We start from the raw sequence: 19,647 nt of genomic DNA, 5'->3' as shown, positions 1-19,647 counted from the left end.
CTACATTGTGATGTAAATACTCCAAATATACTTAACAGAAGTTGACATGTAGTTGTTATTGTCCAAACACAGCAGTTTGTTCATGCTGGTTTGGTTTAATGGAAAGGAAACATTGTTGTCTCACTGGCAGTGACTCTTTGTGAATGACTGTCTCACAACTTACTTTCTGACATTGAACTTCTGACCTTTGGTCAGTTATCTTGTGGTCAGTCTCTGCCCTAATTTCATTGATACAAAGGCCCAATTTGGGGACTCCCATGAGTTTTGGTAGCATGTCTCAGATTAAACACATTTAGTAATAGGACTTTTCATTTCCCTGCGCCACTTTGCCTGTCTACACTCATAATGTGTATGTCTGTGTTCCCATTGCTCCCTCTGTGTTCTGACTGTCCAGAGGACCCATTGTGCAGGAGGCAATCTGATTAGCTCTAGTCACGGTTGGCTCCAGCCTCTTACTGGGTTTTTAATGTGTTTGAATGGGCTTACTTGTTGCCTTAGAGCTCTGCAATGAAATAAACTGAGGTCTCAAGAGATGTTGTGATTCTAACCAAAGCCAGTAAGTGACAAACAGAGTGTGTACCACATGGTTTTCCTGCAGATTCGACATCTGTAGTGCTGTGTGGTTCTAAGAGACCTGCTGATAGAAACGGTTATGTCGATTGCTTACTGTCATGTCAGAATTGAGTTATTCCTACGCGATCTACTGTCTAGTTCGGATGTACAAAGAGGAACGTTACAACATTTTAATTCGATTCAAGGCTGTCATGTGGATTGTGGCTGGCATCTGAGGTTGCAGGGACAGCGGGTCATGTTTATCAAACTTGTGGGGGACAAAAGAAATCCCCTTTGCTACATTGCGTGAGTAATTTACCCGATGTAGTATCAGTATCAGACAGACATTATGACCCCTTTTTCAAATATCAGATGCCTAGTGTCTCTGTTTGATGACATGTTGGAGTAGAATATTGCTTCTATGGTTAGTGCTTCTTGGAAATTACAGTATTACAGTAGCATGCTTTGTTCATGCTTAAAACTCATCTCCATCCGCTGCAGGGTCCAAACTGTGAGTGATTTAAATGCATACATGTCAAATCTGGCCTGCAAACTTTTAACTGCTCTCCAACTTTGCATGTATCTTCTTTTTTCAAACAGTTGACAACCACTAGTGTACTAGATGTCAACTTTTGGCAATACGTTTTACAACCAGAATTAACATTGACAGTAATCAATAATATTATTGTTACTTGTGATGGTTACTAAGAACGAGTGATATTTTGCAGGTTGCAGGAGTTTTCTGGCTGTCCTTTTGGAATATCATATGGTCTGTAGGACGAAAAAAAGATAATCAGGTGTTTGCTATTTTCGGTTGGAAAGAGGCAAAATCGGGGGAAAAAAATCAGCAGCAGATAGTCGTCGTGTGTTCACCACTTCACAAAAATACCAAGAACTTCTGAAGTGAATCGTATTTGTTTGTTCCCACATTTTGATCTGAACGCAAGACATTATATCAATGTAAATGATATGTGTAATTGAAGTTATTTTGAGAATAATTTCTAAGCTTGACTCCACATTTTATGTCGCATTCAATGGCTCTGTCATACCAGATCATTTCAGCAGAATTTGGGCCGAGATTCTGCTCCACATTCTTACTCCACCTCAACCATTTCCTGCAGGTAGCAGGCCTGCTGGCCCATGAAAAGACTTCATATCGGTAATCTGCTAATTCCAGTCTTAGCTCACCACAGGTCATGCAGACATCAGGTATTTCTCTTGCGTGTTCAGGTCAATTTGGGTTTATGTGAACAAATTACAGATGCTTAGTCATAAATGTAGTCTATTCATGCACAAAGGAAAGGTGAGACAGATGAAATTGAAATGGTTGTAGAGGGGCGCTGCTGTAAATCGTATTCGTGAGAAGCAGCGGATGAATTGGAACTAACAAATCACAGCCACTCTTTCTGGAATTGATGGTCCACACGCTGAAAATCCACTATTTTTAAAAGTTCAAAGGGTCATGAGCGTGTGTCAGTTCTGCATGCATCTGAATTTAAAAGTATGATTGCTTGGCCCGCATGAGCCTGACCCCACCCCTCTGCCCTCAGCCTTTTCTGCTCCATTAGTTTTCGGGGTCTGAACAGCTTTTGGCCAGTAATTTGCTCCTTAAGTATATTTACTGCAATAAGAGGCTTTTGACACGTGGTGGGCAGGTAACTGCCCCTAATGACAAGTGAAAAACCCTTTTTTCGTAGCAAAAGACACACTTTATATAGACATAAAAATCGGTGAGTGGTGAATGTAGATAACCTATAAAGAGAATGAGAGCCAGTGACCTACATCTGTGATTGCTACTTAATCCAATAAAGAAGATTTTGATTTCTCATTTCTTGTCAACCTTTTCTCCACACAAGGGTTTTGGTGCTTGTTAAAGCTTTTCACACGAGCACATCAACATGTGCTTCAACGGAGATTTAGGTCAGTAAGGACAAATCCAAGCTATGCTACTTGATTTTGGTGGTTGATGGATGGTTGATCTACAGTAGGCTGGTGTCAATGTAGTTATTGTGTATGTTTGGCATTTCCATTTGTTTGCAAGTGGGGATGTTGTTGAGCTACTGGACAACACTGTTTAAAAAGACATTGCAGCTTGTAAAGCAATAATAATAAAATAATAAAAAGTGTTAAATATAAATTATCTAACTTTATTCCTTTTTCAATGAACAATGATCAAACAGTGTAAACTTCGGTCATCACTTCTTAAATATTGGAATTATTACCTAACACACCGGTCCTCTCTTCATTGACAACACGACCGGGGAATTAGTACCTGTGGTTCAGCCACTGACAGCTCTGTCTCCGGCAACGTTCGGTTAGCCTCTTGATTCAAATTTGGTGCGGTGATTTGAGGCCATGAGTCTCAACAAATTTGTGTTGTTGAAGCTTTTTGTTGTTTTCACTCTGAGGCAGACTTTGTGGGTGCGTATGTTGCAAACTGCAGTTCGATTGTCATTTTCCGTGGTGAAGAAGTGTTGACAAATGACCACCATCGTGTTACTGCTCTTAGGTGGGTCTGCAGCATCACAATTCGTGTGATTTTACAGGGAACTGCCGTTTTGTTTTGTCGTTGTTACATCACGACGTATAATTTACAGGAGTATTAACATTACTCCTCATGTATTAATTTAATATATTATGTAAATGCTTTCTACATTGTGTAGTTCACTGGGAATCAGTGGTCTTCAGGTTGCTGGTACGATTCCCCATACTGCTTGTGAATATAAGACATGGAAACTAAGAGCTTCTGGTTACAGAGAAGATTACAATGACTTAATTTAAAGTTCAAAGGGGCGAGAATGATGCCAGAACAAAAAAAATCAAGAAGTCTACTCCGGTAACTGAAAGAGAAACCCCTCATGAGGAGGGATTGGCTCACAGGCTACTTGCAAGGAGTTACCTAATGTGGCTCATAGGATGAGCCAGTGGACCTGACAATGATTTTGAAAGTAATAAGAGACTTCAGCCGAGACAGTATAACACAAATGCAAGAGATTGATGGGGAAATCGCCAGAATTAATTCAAAAATGGAAGAAGCAGAGATCAGGACCGATGAATAGAATCTTCTGGTCATGGTGAAGTTGATAATATAGGCCTTGGAGAAGACTAGAAATTAATTTGATGTCTCTGTCCTTTTGGTAGCTTGTAACCTTTAACTCAAAGGGACGTATGAGTATCACATTTTGAGGATGCTGCATCGACGTGTCGCGGTGAACCTCATTTTTGTGGTCGGTCAAAGGGCAGTTGTTTGGGGGGTGCAATCTGAGTTTAATCATTGGATTGAATATACATGTATTATAGATGATGGCTATTATAGAAGATAACTGAGCCCAACTCAGAGCTCAACTGGTTCATACAGGATTTTCTGTTGTCAAGTCACTAAACACAGAGAGGAACAGACAAGTCGTGCCACTAAAAAGCAGCCCTGTTCGTTGTTTCCAAGCTAAAATATTATTCACACAGTCAAGCCTGTTTTCATCTGATTCACTCCAACTTCTGACTCCACACATCATAGTCTCCATGGTCTGTTCTTTCTCTGCAGTCCAGAGAGGCTGCCCAGTTCGTCTGGGCAGCACACTCCTGGCCTAAATGAAACTACATGACCGAGGGGTTTGTGGGCAGATCTCAAGGTCTTACAGGGAGAATTGTGGTTTTATTTTGTGTGTGTGTGTGTGTGTGTGTGTGTGTGTGTGTCTGTGTGCAGACATCATGGTGAGATACTTGCAGTTCAGTGTGTCTGCATATATGTGTGTGTCTGTGTGTGTTTGTAGAGAGACATATGGAAGTACTTGTCTCCTACATTGTTGTTGTTCCAGCCAGGCTGCTACAACAGGCTGAACAAACCAGTGTGTGGGTTCGGGGGGTGCACTTCTATGAAGTATACATATTATGAAGGCAATGTTCAGGCAGAGGAATGGAGCACACTGAAATTGATTCCACTATAAGTGCATGAAAATGTCTCTGTATCACATTAGCAAGTCATTTTTTAAATCAAATAGGTTTGTATTCGTAGAACAAGTAGCCAGACTATTAAGAGATGCATAGATATAAATGCGTAGTCACTGTAGGTGGTCAACTGATGGAAAGTAAAAGAAGTAAATAATATTCTTAAGTAAGTATAAAACTTTTCTTAAGTCTTATTCTTAAGTATAAAACTTCAGTAGGAATGTGACCTGGAAGTGTGACTGTCACTGAACTGTTTGAAAACAATACAATAATTACAGTGTAACAGAAAGCTTTTTGCTAAAAGTTTGTATTAAAAAGCTCAAACTAAATAGTGACATTTTTCCTCATGAGAGCATTTTTTAAAAAAAAAAAGTGTTTACCTGTGATGTCGTCATAATGTTCATTATTTTTAACCCAGATGGAAAGAAATTATTTTTTTGGTCTTTGCTTTATCTCAGACAATATTGGGGTTTTCCTTCAGATTGTCAGATGATTGCAGTTTTCCATGTGAGCTCTGAATCTAAGATACCTGATCTCTTTTCCAACTCCTTTCTCTTCAAAGTATCCCTCTTCCAAAATAGTATTTTCTTTTTGATTTCTGAGTAGTATATATTTAATGTTTGCTCGTCTTTCTCTTTTCTGTTGCGTTTCGTTAAACTCGTTTCTGACATATCAGCACCGCCCTACTCCCCCTTTTTTGAATTTTATATTAGTGTGTAAAACAGCAGTGGGTCATACGCCTTTGCCTGGGTGGTCTCCCTTTAACTACAAGATCTCTTTGCCTCTCCAGGGGATTTCATTTGAGAGGGTTCGTGGTTCACTGCCGCAACTCGCCTGCAGCTTACAGCGCCTTGATTTCTCCAGTTTGATCTTCTTAACTCTTTATTCATTCATTTAATTTGTCACGTTATAGACCGTTGTATCTCGCTCTGAAAAGATTTTACTATTTTGAAACTATCTAGGAATCTATTTCTCTGTAACGCTGAGTTACGTGTTATCTTGAAGTGAGAGATGGACTTAGATTCGACGTGTTGCTAAATCCACCTACTTTCTGTAAATATTTGGCTCATCAGGTGAATCTCAATTTGCCAACCGATCGCCTCTGAGGGAAACTTTTTGACAATAGAGTCCAGAAAATGTATTTTTTGTACTGCTTGGAACTTGTAAGACAACATTTCATACACCAAACTTGAATATTTTTTTAAATCTCAACAGTATTTCCTTAAACTCCCTCTCCTGAATATCTCCTACTCTTAAATATAAGCTTTATTTGATCATGCTATATTCAATATTGCATCATATTGCATCCTTTGTTTTTGCTTAACAAAATGGTGCCACTGCTCCCACTAGTCCTGTTTGTTAAATATAAGTGCTGAGAAGATACAGTCTCTGTGAGAAATGTCCTCATCACAATCACAAGTGGAAAACAACAAAAACATCAATCATCGGTGAATATGGACACCATAAGCCCATTAAGATCAATACGAAAAAAGACTACAGTCAATGTTGTAAGGCAAAAAACTTAAAGCTACACAGATGGTCAAAAGGAAATGAAGAACCAAAAATGTTTATTTAAAAAAGGTCCTGTATTGTCTGGTGATACATTGGTTTGACCAGCTATTCAATATTGCAAACAATAAATATGTCACTTTACTTATTTTCAAGTCACTTGTATTTTGATTTAAAGAAAAGTCTTGTTTAAAGTTTGATTTGCTTCAAGAAGGTTTTTCTTCCCAAAACTGAGCAACAACAGGCTCAGGTCGTTGTTTGATGCTGCTGCCATTCACTTTTTGGTCCATTTGGTCACACGATGATGGTGTGGTTGTGCCAAAGCTGTTCTGTGCCTGTCTGTCTTATGTGGAATTGACAACTGCTGTGAGCCATTTACTTGAGTGTGTTTTCTATTTTGTCATTTCCGTGTCTCTTTTGTCCTAAAATGTGTGCTCATGTGTGCTATTTTTATTTATTTTACTTTTTGACATGACGATGAGTGCTACACCTTTTTCGCTGCAGTGTAACGCTGACTGTTGACATCCAACTGACTTATCGTTTGTTTCAGCACTGTCTATTAATGTACATACTGTACTGCACTAATGGTGCGGAATGGCTTCTCATCATTTCAAACAATTGAAATTCATTTTGTTCTTAAGTTCATGTTTCTGCAGGCGTAAGCATACTGTATTGGCTGGTCTTAATGTTACACTTAGGGGTTCGTTTTGTGCATTTTCCCCTTGTTTTTTTCCTTTTTCCCTTGAGAGCTCTGGTTTCTTCATGTGGTCCTAAACATTCATTTTTGTTACCTGAATAAAAGCAATAAACATTGGATGCAGTTGCAGATATAATTTGATTGAATAGCAGCAGAGGTTCATAGATTGCATTTTCTGTTCGTTCTACAAATTTTAAATAATCGTCTTTATCTGAAATTAATAATTTTATAAATCTGGTTTGAAAGAAATGATGTCCTTAAGTGAAGCAGTACTGCTTTCATTTGTGCTTCTCCTGCGCGAGCTTGTCTTCACATTACCAGTAGGGGGCACTCTTGATACATTGAGAATCCTGAAGGAGCCCCAGATGTCATTTTCAGATTTTACAAGCCATAGATCATAGAATAAATTGAATTCTGGATAGTTTGATTGATCTCAAATATGTGTTGACGTCCAAGTGAATTAACAAAAAAAAATGGCTGAATAGACTGTCGGTGGTGTAGCTGTAGTTTGCCTGAGTCTATAAAGCCGTCAGTGAAAGACATACCCTGGAATAAGCCTGCGCTGCTGCACTGTAATGACTGTTTGCAAATATTTAAATAAAATGAAACACTATCGTCATCCAACTTGCAAACACTGACTTACACACACACTGTTGTCAGTGATGCGTTAAAAATTGCCACAGCAGAGATTTTATGTAAGACCGTTCAGTTGCTCTCTTTCTCCCACTGTGACTGGGTTTTTGACAGTTTGGAAAACTTGAAGTCATGAGTTTTAATCAGGGCCTTGCGGTTGGGCGCAGAGTTTGGCATGGCGTGGCATGATGGCTCAGTTTTAAAGATGTGGGTCTGGGCCCGGGCCAAGTCTGGGTGGCACTGCTGGAAAAAAAAAGACAGGACTGAGAGAGAAAACTGAACAACGTAGCCTGCGGTTCCCCTAAAATACGAAATAATCTGCATTCGCGAGAGCAGATAACAGCCGCAACGCGGGAAACCTGATTATTTGGGAAGTGTTAATGAACTGAGCTGTGCTGTTCAAATAAAGTGTTTGTATCGTGGGGACATTTAACTGTTACAATAATGAAGGGTGATTTGTGATGAATTTTTGTATTCATTGTAATTCAGCCTGATATGTGATTAATCACGATAAACTGTCTCATGAATACAGTTGAGGGCTCAACCTCTTGCTTCAACATGGGGTTTATGTTTTTTTTTTGTATGGTGGGGGGGGGTTTGAACTCAATTTATGAATTCTATTGTCAATATCCCACAGTCACATTTCTTTCTCCTGCTATTTTACCAAGTTTCTGATTTAGTTTTGAAGGACATATGCTTGAATAAAGGTTGAAATATGAAGATTAAAACAGAGAATGAAGTCTTTATTCTGTAGCAATGTCTTTCCTAAGCTGTGAAGTGGTCTGCTTGGAGATCAGCTAGCAGGTGGGATTGACTCCTAACCTCTGAAAAATATGTGAAACTGCTGCTTGACTGCCTCCGACCCTTCAATTTTCTGCTCAACTTGGTAACGGCCCTGATACTTGTTTTTTTAAGAGACGCCCAAAAGTGTTAGCTCCTCCGCTCAAAGAGAGGGTCAGTTTATTTGTCATGATGTAACGTGAAATAAAACGTGTGAAGGGATCGCCGATCATGCTGCGTCCTACTTATGTCTTACAGAGTTTTATGTGATATACTGTGTTTCATTAAGTTCATGAAAGGGTAGTTTTGTGTTAACACTATTGACAGCACATTGACACACAAATACATATTTAAAACAGCCAACAAAATATGTGTGAAAAAGGAAAAAAAAAGGTGGTTATATTCACTTTTTTGGTGGTTGGATTACAAGGATTATATTTCTGGAGGTGGAAGACTTGGAAATGAGAGAAATCCCCTGATGCCTCAGGTCATTTGTAACATATGCAGGGGTGAACATGATGTGTATGCGTCTCTCTTTAACCGCGCGCGCGCGTGTGTGTGTGCATGTGTGTGTGTGCCGTGCCAGTGCCACATTAGAGAAGCCTTTCAAGTTGCCTCGGCCGCCTCCTACTCCGCTGCATAGTCTGTGTGTTGTGGTCTGCTGCAACAGTCAACCTCTGAAGACCCTCACAAAAAGATGTGCATCTATATGAATACATATATAATGTTCCAGGGTTATTCCCAGTGCTTGGGATCTCCCTCTAAATTCCCCCTCCTCCATGCTTAAACACCAATATATGTCACACGTTTTACTTCCTTCCTGTGTGACAACCGCCAACTCATTCTCTGACTTACATTGGATTTTAGGTTTGGACTGCACGAGTGTAGACTGCAGCACTCTAGGAATTATTATACTGCCTCTGAGATTAGGTTGGGATGTTGTTGTCCATGTAGTTGGTGAACCCTTCTTTCAGTTTCTTATGAATTTATCTTTGTGAAATCATGTTTCTTTCCTGTCAATTGTGCCTTTAATATTCGTCATGAAGCCTTTGAAAAGCATGAATCAGCACCAAGCTACGTAACAAGTCTCATTACTTTAGAAGAACAAAGACTTATCTTCACGTATTCTTGTCTGTGCGGCAAAAATGTCAACCAGATTACTTCAATTTCTCCTGCTTCACGGTATTTTTGATATTACTTACAAACTGTAATGGAATGTTTGTAGTTTGTAGTGTCATTAGTGTTTAAAAATAATTCATTCTGAATAAAGTTGTTATTGTAGTCTTACATTTTTGGTTTTCAATAGGCGCAGCCTTCTTTTTTAGCGTTAACAAATTGCTGTGACCAATTTTTTAAATATGTTGCATGCTGTTATGACAAGTCACCTCCTATATATATATATATATATATATATATATATATATATATATATATATACATATAGGAGGTGACTTGTCATAACATCATGCATATATATGTGTGTTTACATATATATATATGTATATACATATATGTATATTGGAGCTAGTACGGAGCCTGTATTTTCAATGAGTTGTTGAACAACAGATTTACATGCCCAACCTGCCTTTCAGTTCTCAGGTTAAAGCTCAGACATAGAAAGCAGAGCATCTAGCATCTACTTAAGTAAAAATCTGTAGACATAGACTTACATTCAGGCATTTTATATTTGTTTTTCAATCCTATCCTCACTCTTACTTCACATCTCAGAACTCCTCAAGGCCAACAAGCAGCTCAGCTCTTCTCAGAATTACAATTTCTGAAATGTGTGAATTGTGAAAATGTAAATGCTTTTTTCTGCCATATTGAGATATTATCATGTATAAAGAATGTTTCTTCTGCAACTCTGAGGCCACTTTTTACTCACACACGTGCATGTGTGTATGCACTGTCTACACACCTGCTGAGCTCTGCTGAATTGACTGGGTCTGGTCAGCATGAGTAAGCAGCGAGGGGAAGATTGAAGCAGCCAGATGCAGCCGTTCTGGACCACAGAGGATATCATTACACCAAGTGCAGCCGGGCCAAGCTGGACCCCCAAAGCAGAGTTTCATCAATGTAGACCCCCTTCTGCCTCGAAGTGGAGGATACGGTTTAACCTGCCGTCCTGCCGGGAGAAGCGATATTAAACGGCAGGTGGAAGGAAAAAGCATCCTGACTGGAATGTGGTGAAAATGAGAAAGTGCATATTCTTGCACAGTGGCAAGAACAGACGGTAGCCGTCAAACTGTGCAAGATTGTCTCTTGCGATAAATCAGTGCCAGCCACGTGACGCTTTTACAAACTTTTAAAATCAACACCACGCATGAGCCTGGACTTTCTGCAAATGTTCCTTCGCTCAAGTATTTTCAGTGCTAGACTGCTGCTCGGCCACTGGCAGCAACGCCATCATCCAAATGAGTCACTCAGGCCTGTTCTTTTATCCCCAACATGAAGTTCGTCTCCTCTTCCTGCCTCGCCTTACTTTCTGCAATTTACTTCCATCTCCTTTACTTCTCACTTCAACTGCTGATATGTTCCTGTGCATAAGGAATGAGGCTTTAGCTCCATGTTGTCAGCCAACATAAGTGACCCAGATGGGAGCTGTGTTTGTGACGTCAAGCTGCATTATTAGTGGAACCAAGTTTGGCTCAAACCAACAACAACATCACTGTAATTATTACATGCACGCTGGAGGCACTCTCCCAGTTTTCCTATTGTGTTTCTGCGTGCCTTTGCTGAGATAGTTTTGCATCATAGCTAGGTAGGGAAGGCATCATTTTAGTATCAGTGAAAGTCTTTTCTGGTAAAAACTGTTGCGTGATCACTAAGGTCTTAACAGTGACAGGTGAAAATTGAGAAATAACACTAAATGTTCAGTTAAACCAAAGCTAGTAAGGCATCTCTTATTATTCTTTTACATTTATCACAACATTATTATATGTTACACTGAGTTCTTGATGATAACAGATTTGATTGACGCCTTCCATGTTCTGCATCGCCTTGAACTGGCAGCAAAATTATTTTCTTTCAATTTTGGCTCTGAAAACCAGAGTCTTGTCATTTCCACTTCTTGCTTTCATTAAAGGTTACACTGGAATTAATAAGCGTGTACAGATGCCAAAAGTTGTGGACAAATTTATAACAAATGTGTTTATTTTTGCGCTCATACACATCTGGGATTTGGCCGCAACACAATAATTACAAAAGGAAAACAGTACACCAAACAGAAACAGTCCTTCATTTGACATGAGCTCATACAATTACATAAGTCTCGTCTTGTTCTTTTCATTTCCTCTTCTTGCCTTCGGTGAGAACCTTCATCAACTGGGTTATTTTTTTGAGGTTTGATTAACCTGGACTGGAGGTTTGACACCAGAGAAAACTGCAAGATTCTGAAGAGACACACAGGGTGAAGTCTTTTGCATTTTTCCTTGCAGCATTTTTGTTTTCGCGGCTCAGAACCGGCGCTGGTCTGGCAGTCTGCCTGTCTGGATCACTGCTGTTTGGATCACTACAGCCAGAAGCTAACCACGACTTGGACCCGAGCGAAACCACAGTGTGTTTGATTTAGCTCAGTCATTTATTACGTACACAGTATGAAAATGAAAGTAATATATTAAAATGATGTCTTTGAACCCAATAGGAAAACAGCAAAAAGCAGATGATGGTGGAAGAGGAAGTCAGTGTACGGGAATTGTTGTTACTGATCACAATGAAACCTTCAGCTTTTCATTTTATTAAGGCAAGTGATGAATGGACAGTTCATCTGGGTTCAATTGCGCCAGAGGCCGAACTCCAGCTGACTTAAACACACTTGTGTGTGTGTGTGTGACTGTGTGCGTGTGTTTGTGTGTGAAAGAGAGACATGACTAGTCTGAGAGTATTATGTAGTCACTTCCTCCCGCTGGACTAAGCGGCTGTTGTCAGCCTGACCTAGCGCCAGTTAACCCCTTGCCACCTCTGGCACTGTGGGTGAGGGCCTGGGGTGTGTGTTTTGCAGATCCAGAGTGAAAGATAGATTGTATGTGTGTGTATAGCGTGTGCTGTCAGACTGCAGGTGTCCGGTCGCTGTGTCGGCGTGTAAAGCTATCTCCAGGGGCCCCTGACTCTTAGCATCTGTTTAAGAAGTGGAGTGGGCGAGAGGAAAAAAAAAAAGGAGGGGAGGATGGTGAAGGTTACCATCACAGACCCCGAGGGCCGTTTCGGGGCTTTTTGGGGGGTCAATCGCTGACAAGCAGGTGGTTGTACTGACAGTAACCTTTTATGCTTGAACCCTCAAACTGGACACGTTTATACAAATCGTTCGATCAGCACAAGTAATGGTGGATTCTAATTGGGGAGATGGAAAGAGGGAATCCCCCATTCCCCACTTAAACTTTGGGCCAAAGGTGGTTGAAGTCTAGAGATTTTGTAAAGGGGCATTAGCTGCTATCCGCAGTTCCTTATACATTCACAGCATTATTGCACACATATTTTCGTTGTAAGATTTGGTCCATTTATTTATTGTTTTTGTGATGTTATATTTTTTATTAGGCAGAGAGTTAAATGCAATATCCAAGTTTGTTTCCCCACTACTACTTATGATATTGTATTATGGAAACTGAATTGAGTTAAGACTGACCTTGATAGTTGAAGAAGCTGCAGACTGAGTTCTGCCTCTACCCCACTCCCACCCCACAAACTTGACGTCAGCTGTGACTATCTATAGCCTGGAAACAAGACATGAACATTCGTTCATCTTCTCACATTAATGGGGTTGGAGATTATAACCAGCAACACAGGAGTTGTGTATTAATATTTCCATTGTATGGTGTGTGGAATCATTTCATTCTGTGCCATAGTACAAGAGGCTGTATCATACCAGGCGCATCACTGAAAGACGTAACATTACGTAGCACTGCAACGAAGTGAGAAAAGTGACAAGCCCAAGAGCGGTGCATTTTTTAAGTCATAACTTTGGTGTGGTCAATTAAATTTTTTTTATCAGGATTATGATTATGAAGACGTGATAATCGTCATGAAACAATTGTTTCCCATTTCCCCATCTGCTGTCATTCTGTCCCGATGCACCCAAACGCTTCACCACGCCTCACACCCATGAAAATTGCCCAGTGGGAAGCAACTCTGGAAGGCACAGTGAGCGCGCTACACAGAGTGAGCCCCTCAGCACGAAGCTCTGCCAGTCAGCGAGAAAGCTTGAGCCTCTGTTTACACGGCGTGGGGGGCGCTAATGTCACCCACTGTTAACTACCTCCTCGATCTGTCTTATTGGAGAAAAGCGGTGATTATTTGGAAGCGGATAAATGCATAAGAACAATCGCTCGCGCTCAACCTGAGACAGGGGTGATAAAACCAAGCGCTCCTTGTCATTCATCCCACTGCAGAGACGCAGGAAGAGCGCTCAAATATAGAACATTTTAAATCAAAAGAGTGACTTCATCTCTCATGATCTCATGAAAAATGCCAAAGAACGTGAAATCACAGCAGCAGAACCACAGAAAAATCTTTGCGTCCCGGCCAAGTGCCTGCTCAGCTAGAAACAGTGTCTCTTCTTTCCACTGTAAACTACATGATGAAGGTTAACTATAACTGTTAAATGATTATTAGTTCATTGTTCAAAGCAAAATCTTAAATCGTCGAATAATCGTGATTATGATATGAATCAAAATAATCGGGATTATCACTGTTGCCGTAATCGCACAAACAATTCTTCGTAACGTAATATCTCACTATGAAGATTGACAAAATTAGTGTTGAAGTTCTTCACCCTACTGAGCTGTTATTCATGCTGCTTTCGTTGTTTGTTGTGAATGTGCTTTGAGAGAGTGTTTTGGTGAAGTCAAGCCATTAGCATGCTATTTGAGTTAGCCAGGTGTACTGTCTGGTGGATGTCTGGCAGCGATTATTTTGGTAAGAGGTGGAAGGAGGCACGCAGCAGGAGGCTCAAAGAAAATTGCAACAGCTGTCGATTAACATGAGCGCGCTCCTTCTCTCTTTCTCAACGCTCAGTGGAGGAGGAAGAGGCTGATGAAGACATGATGGAGACGATGCCAAGGCCAGAGGCTGCCCTTGAGAACGGAGATGACAACGAAGAAGCCAAGGAAGGTACGGCATGGTTGCATGAAACAAAACACTATTATTTTTATTGACGTTAACCACAGCTTGATGCTCACCACTGAGAATGCCAGTCTCCTCATTCACATGTTCCTGTCACGGAATATGCTCAGTTGCGTTTGACCCTTTACTCCAGGGTGCGGGTGTATCTGATGGACGGGTGGGGGTAGGTTAGGGTTTAAGGCGTGCCCAACTTATCAGCTCAATGGCATGTGGAGGTCAAGACTGATTAAAAAGCCGACTTCTGACCCCATGATCATACTTCAAAGTGCTGAGTAATGGAGTGTGTGTGTATGCCAACAGTGCTTGTGTAGTGCATAATAAAACGATTGTAAAAGGATGTTCAGCAGAGGAGATATGGTTGTGTTTTGATATACACAAAAAAGTTACTTTATTTAATGCGACTCAGACATATATCAACAGATACACACAAACACGTGCACTCCCGAGCACAGTCATCGGGCGGCTCTATCTGGGCCTATTAGAAGCTTTGCCCTTTGATCTGTGCCACTCCATTGACTGGCTCTTTCCTGACAACTCATAAGAAGCACAAAGAGATGGAGCGGGATCAAAGTCAGGAGCCAGGCTAAAGGTCGACTTGTGTGTCTGTGCGTGTAAACGGCGTGTGCGCTCGGGGACAGTGACTTCAAAAAGTGGATGCCACGCTGTGCAGCCATTACGTTCAAAGCAAGGCGGGCTGCTCAGAGGGCTTTGTTTATGAAGTTCATACTGTAGTGTTTCATTTGAAAACGTGCATTAGACGCTGTTTGTAGTTTATTAGGTCCTGCATTCTGGTTTTGATCGAGATGAAGTGAATGTTGACCACACACCGGAAGCACATGATGTACAGTTGTGGGAACTTCATAGTTGTCAATGTGACTGAACCACTTGTGCAATGTTATTGTAGCTTTATTATTTTTATTTGGACTCAAATAAGTTTCGATTTGATGGAAACAAATACGTAAATATTTCCGTAAATAGCCAAAATTGTAAATTACTTATAAATGGTGTAGATAATTTATACAAGATGCTGCTCAAAAACACATTTGTTTATAACATTCTATAAAACCAATAACTGGGTGAAATACTGTGATAAGTGGCCGATTTTTTTCAAATGTTTCAACAAAGTGAGCTTAAGGTCTCATCTATAATGTATTAGTAATATGTTTTAATACATTATAATACATTCATTAGGCATTGTATAAAGCTATGGATGTTCTGGCGGTTTATAGTCATGTATTGTATAATAGCATTATTATAATATTCATCATACTTTATAATTCCATGTGTTTCATGGATTACATAACTCAGTACAGAATTTATACTTACTTATTACCTACTTATAAATACTCAAGTTATTACAAAAAAGAATATTTTCAAAATAATCAATAATTAGAATAATATAAAATAGAATAAGTAATGCAACATTTTAAAGATTTTCACCACAAAGTAAAATAGGAAGGGCACTAAGGGACTACTGAAGTAATATTTTGGCATATCAGCACTGTTTACAGCACATGAATTCAGGTCCACTGCTCATAATAGTTCATAAATCTTGTCATAAATTGTTGCTCATGATTGTAAACAATCAGAACCGTTTAACTGAAGTGTTATACATACATATCTTATGAATTTACCAATACTTTTCTGTACGTAGATGAGACCTTAACTATAGTTTTGATGGAATGTTTTTGCTAGCAAGCAAGTCAACAGGGAATTAATTCCAACAAATTCTGGAAGTCTGGAAAAAGTCTTGAATAAAAACTTCATTGTCATTGAAAGTGATGCAACATTAATACATAAGCTGTGGTTTTGTTTGTATATGTGCCAAATGTGTGTCAGGCATAGCAATACACTTGTTGTGTGAGTGGGTAATTTGTCCTGTAGTGACCCACATATAGAACTCAAGATTGTATTTGCTGTCCTTCACCATCCTACACAGCTACTCTGCCTGTGCTGCGGGAGCTGACTGAGGAGGAAAGGCAGCATGCACTTCACTCAGCAGAGTTTCAGACCTTCTTTGACAGCAGCATCCGGGTGATGGAGAGAGCTCTGGCTGAGAACAGCGACATCCTCTTCGACTACAGCGGACGAGACCTGGAGGACAAGGAGGGGTAAGCAGGAAGGAAGTGAGGAAGAAAAGTTGGAATGTGAGTGTAAACACAGTCGATCATCACAGCGATCATCACTGAGCTGCAAGCTCCTGAAATCTGATGACCTGGGTTCAGATACCACGTTACAGTTACTGTAAGACATACTTGTGACATGACTTCTATGATGATAGAACCAAAACCATTACAATGCACAGTATCTAAAGGGGCCTGCAATAAATCGACGGTGAAAAGTGAATCCAGAAACATGCATGAATGTTATTTTGTTTTGTTGCCGCTTGTCAGAATGTCAATGACCAGTTTTCTTCTCCCTCACACGTCTTCTTTCTAGAACAAACAGATCCAGTCTGTCTGTCAGTCGAGTTTTCTATGATGAACACTGGTCAAAGCATCGTGTCGTCACCTCTCTGGACTGGTCCCCTCAGGTTTGTCGTCCATTCATGTTTTCAGTGTCATTAGAATGTACCTTTCCTTGCAATTGGGACTAATAAAGGCCATCAAATCTAATATAATATTACACTTAATTCAGGTGAAAATACATGGGTTTTAACAGTATACATCAAGGCTTTTTTTTACTGTTTGCGTGGTATTCATTTATGATGACTGGTATTTGCTCTTTAATTCTCTTCTCAGCTCCTTTGCTTCGTGTGTTCCTGTGTTACAGTATCCAGAGTTGCTTGTTGCTGCGTACAACAGCAATGAAAATTCCCATCATGAACCCGACGGCGTTGCTCTTGTTTGGAACATCAAGTTCAAGAAGGCAACACCCGAATACGTCTTCAACTGCCAGGTACTGGGCTGCATTCTACTGTGCATACATCATCAGATAACCAGTGCTTAGTCCCGGTCAGGGTTGCAGGGAGAGGTAGAACATATGCCGGTGGTCATTGGGCTGGAGGCGACACCTTGGACAGGGCGCCTGTCCATCGCAGGGGACACACACCATTCACAGCTTGGGGCAACTTTAGAGTGTCCAATTATCTGGATAAAACCCACGCAGACACAGAAAGAACATGCAAACTCCACCAGAAAAGTCCAGAGCTGGATTTGAACCCTGAACCTTCTTGCTGAGTAGCAACAGTTGGCAACCATTGCGCCACTGTGATGCCCAGCTCCATTATGACATTCTATTTTGGGTATGTTTTGTGACTTTCTTCAAAACGCAGAGATAAAAAACCTTCCTCATAAATCACTTTTTTTTATAATAATCCCCAGCGTTGCATTCCTATTTCATTTCAATGGAGTAGAATGGAGCTAATGATATGCAAATGCACACGTGTGGGACCACCCAAACACACCAAGTAGCAAGTGACATTTGTGGTTGGTTTGTTTCTGTGTCTGTATGAACAAAACTGGAATTCACATTTTTGTTTGTGTCAGTCCGCGCGTCTCGTCCCTGAGACAACCTTGAGTGGATTCCTTTGGGAGGCTAGTTTACTCCAGTCAGTCATTTACAAATGTATGAATGTTCTCGCGAGCACAACAGGGAGGTGATTCAGCAGGAACTGGACTCAGACTCTATTTCAGAAAGATGGCAAGTGTGTTTAGTTAACTGATTAATTCAACACTTCTTCAAGAAGTCGCATGGTGTGAATCAACAGATGAAAAATATCAAATTATATTAGATATATAACATTCTTTGTTTGTTATATCCATAATTCATCAGCCAGAGACTCTTATATTATTATAAGGATGTCACTTAACTGGAAAATATATCTCCTCAAAGTGTGTAATTTTCAAGGAGCTAGAGGCGGCTGCCTTAGATTCTCACCCTTGATACGCCTCAATATGTGCGTCCCAGCAGTGGGACCCATCATCGCCCCGTCCCAGTTGGGTCCAATCATGTAGCCTCACATCAGCCTCTCAAGTGGGCAAAGTCAAACCACATTAAAGAGAACAGTTTGACATTGGCTCTGCACTGAACCCCCAAACTTGAATGCCTTCCTGTTACAACTCCTGCTGCTACTGTCATATCTCGTTCAACTCATTCATATTTTTATTAATACCTATCTGGCCAACTTTACTGTCTGTATGAATTTGTCACTTGTGCAAAGATCAGGAAGCAACAGCTGTGGTAGAAACTGTGTTAGAAAGACTTGAGAAACCAGAACAGTTTGACAGCAAATTCAGCCTTTCAAAACAGCTATTCACAGCTCTTTTTTAAAATTTTGAAATTAAACAGAAGGCTTCCCATGGCTCAGATGTCTCCACAAAGAAACTGAATGCCCGCAGAGATATTCATGCTGAAGAAATTGTGATCCAACCTGCATGATTTAAGTGAATTCGATTCTAGAAAAAAATGATTCCGTCTTGGCTAACAGTCAGATTTTTCTTTTTACCTAAAGCTTCCTTCTTCTACTTCTAACTACTGCCGTGTCTTTACCACTCTAGGGTTCGCCACAACAGATAACAATTTGACATCTGTTGAGCAGATTTTCATCTCCTGCACCAAATTTCCCTTGCTGTGTTCCCAATTATCCAAAGTGGCTTTCTTTTTAACTGAAAGGAGAAAAGTTTGTATGTATGGTAAAAGTAATACACTTAAACTACTGCTTAGTCCATTTTAAATTATTTGTATTTATTTTTTAATTATTATTTTTAAAAGTCAATCTGAAAGATTGATAAGATCCCCATACCAAACAGAGCATGCAGTCTAGAATTTTGCTGGTGTGGCTGAACCACAGATTTGGGGTGGTTTACAAAGATTGTCCTCACAATTTAAGAAAGGTGCAAAGTGCTGGACACGCTTATTGAAACCAGGGTTTGGGTGTTTCATGGCAGGTGCGTTTCTCCGCAGCTGCACGATCATTTTCATCATTATAATGCATGATTTTTTTTTGTTAGTCCGGACTCTGATCTAGTAACTAGGGAAAGTTTCATGACAGCTGGCTCGATTACATTTCCCGGTTTCAAGTCAAGTCCTTCACTGTACATGCCAGAGGCCGTCGGTCCGACTCTCTGTCACCATGTTGTGGCGACGCCAGATATCGGTTCACGTGGGCTGATTCGGTTCACAATATAATTCTATTTCAAATTATTTTGGTACATTTCAGTCAATTTACACCAATTCTGCTTGAATATGAAAGTGCTTCTCAGAGAATCAACACTGTAACTAGTAGAAGAACCTTTCTTTGGGCACATTATTAAAAATGGTAATGTTGAAATTCTGGTTCAAACTGCCGGCCTTACTGCGCACGGTAGAATAAACATGATAATCCCATCCCTATATAAACTCGATATTTAATCTAAGAACAAATGACCAATAACTGTGACTGCCGTCGCTGTCATGGAGCTGTCATCATCAAC

The 19,647-nt window shown here is 40.3% G+C and overlaps 1 protein-coding gene across 6 annotated transcripts in view; it reads left to right on the top strand.

Annotated features, from left to right (window-relative positions):
• Positions 1 to 19,647, top strand: part of LOC128757245 (cytoplasmic dynein 1 intermediate chain 1) — a 47,633-nt gene that overhangs the window by 8,925 nt on the left and 19,061 nt on the right. For all 6 annotated transcript variants that reach the window (XM_053862376.1, XM_053862374.1, XM_053862375.1 and 3 more), the window contains 4 exons: positions 14,126 to 14,221; positions 16,173 to 16,344; positions 16,673 to 16,766; positions 17,006 to 17,131. In XM_053862376.1, the coding sequence (XP_053718351.1) occupies positions 14,126 to 14,221; positions 16,173 to 16,344; positions 16,673 to 16,766; positions 17,006 to 17,131 (488 nt within the window). The remainder of the gene's footprint in view (positions 1 to 14,125; positions 14,222 to 16,172; positions 16,345 to 16,672; positions 16,767 to 17,005; positions 17,132 to 19,647) is intronic.

Source organism: Synchiropus splendidus, chromosome 4 (assembly GCF_027744825.2).
Source record: "Synchiropus splendidus isolate RoL2022-P1 chromosome 4, RoL_Sspl_1.0, whole genome shotgun sequence".
Classification (NCBI taxonomy): Eukaryota; Metazoa; Chordata; class Actinopteri; order Syngnathiformes; family Callionymidae; genus Synchiropus; species Synchiropus splendidus.
The sequence above is the reverse complement of the archived record's forward strand: the minus strand, read 5'-3'. Positions and strand labels throughout refer to the sequence as shown.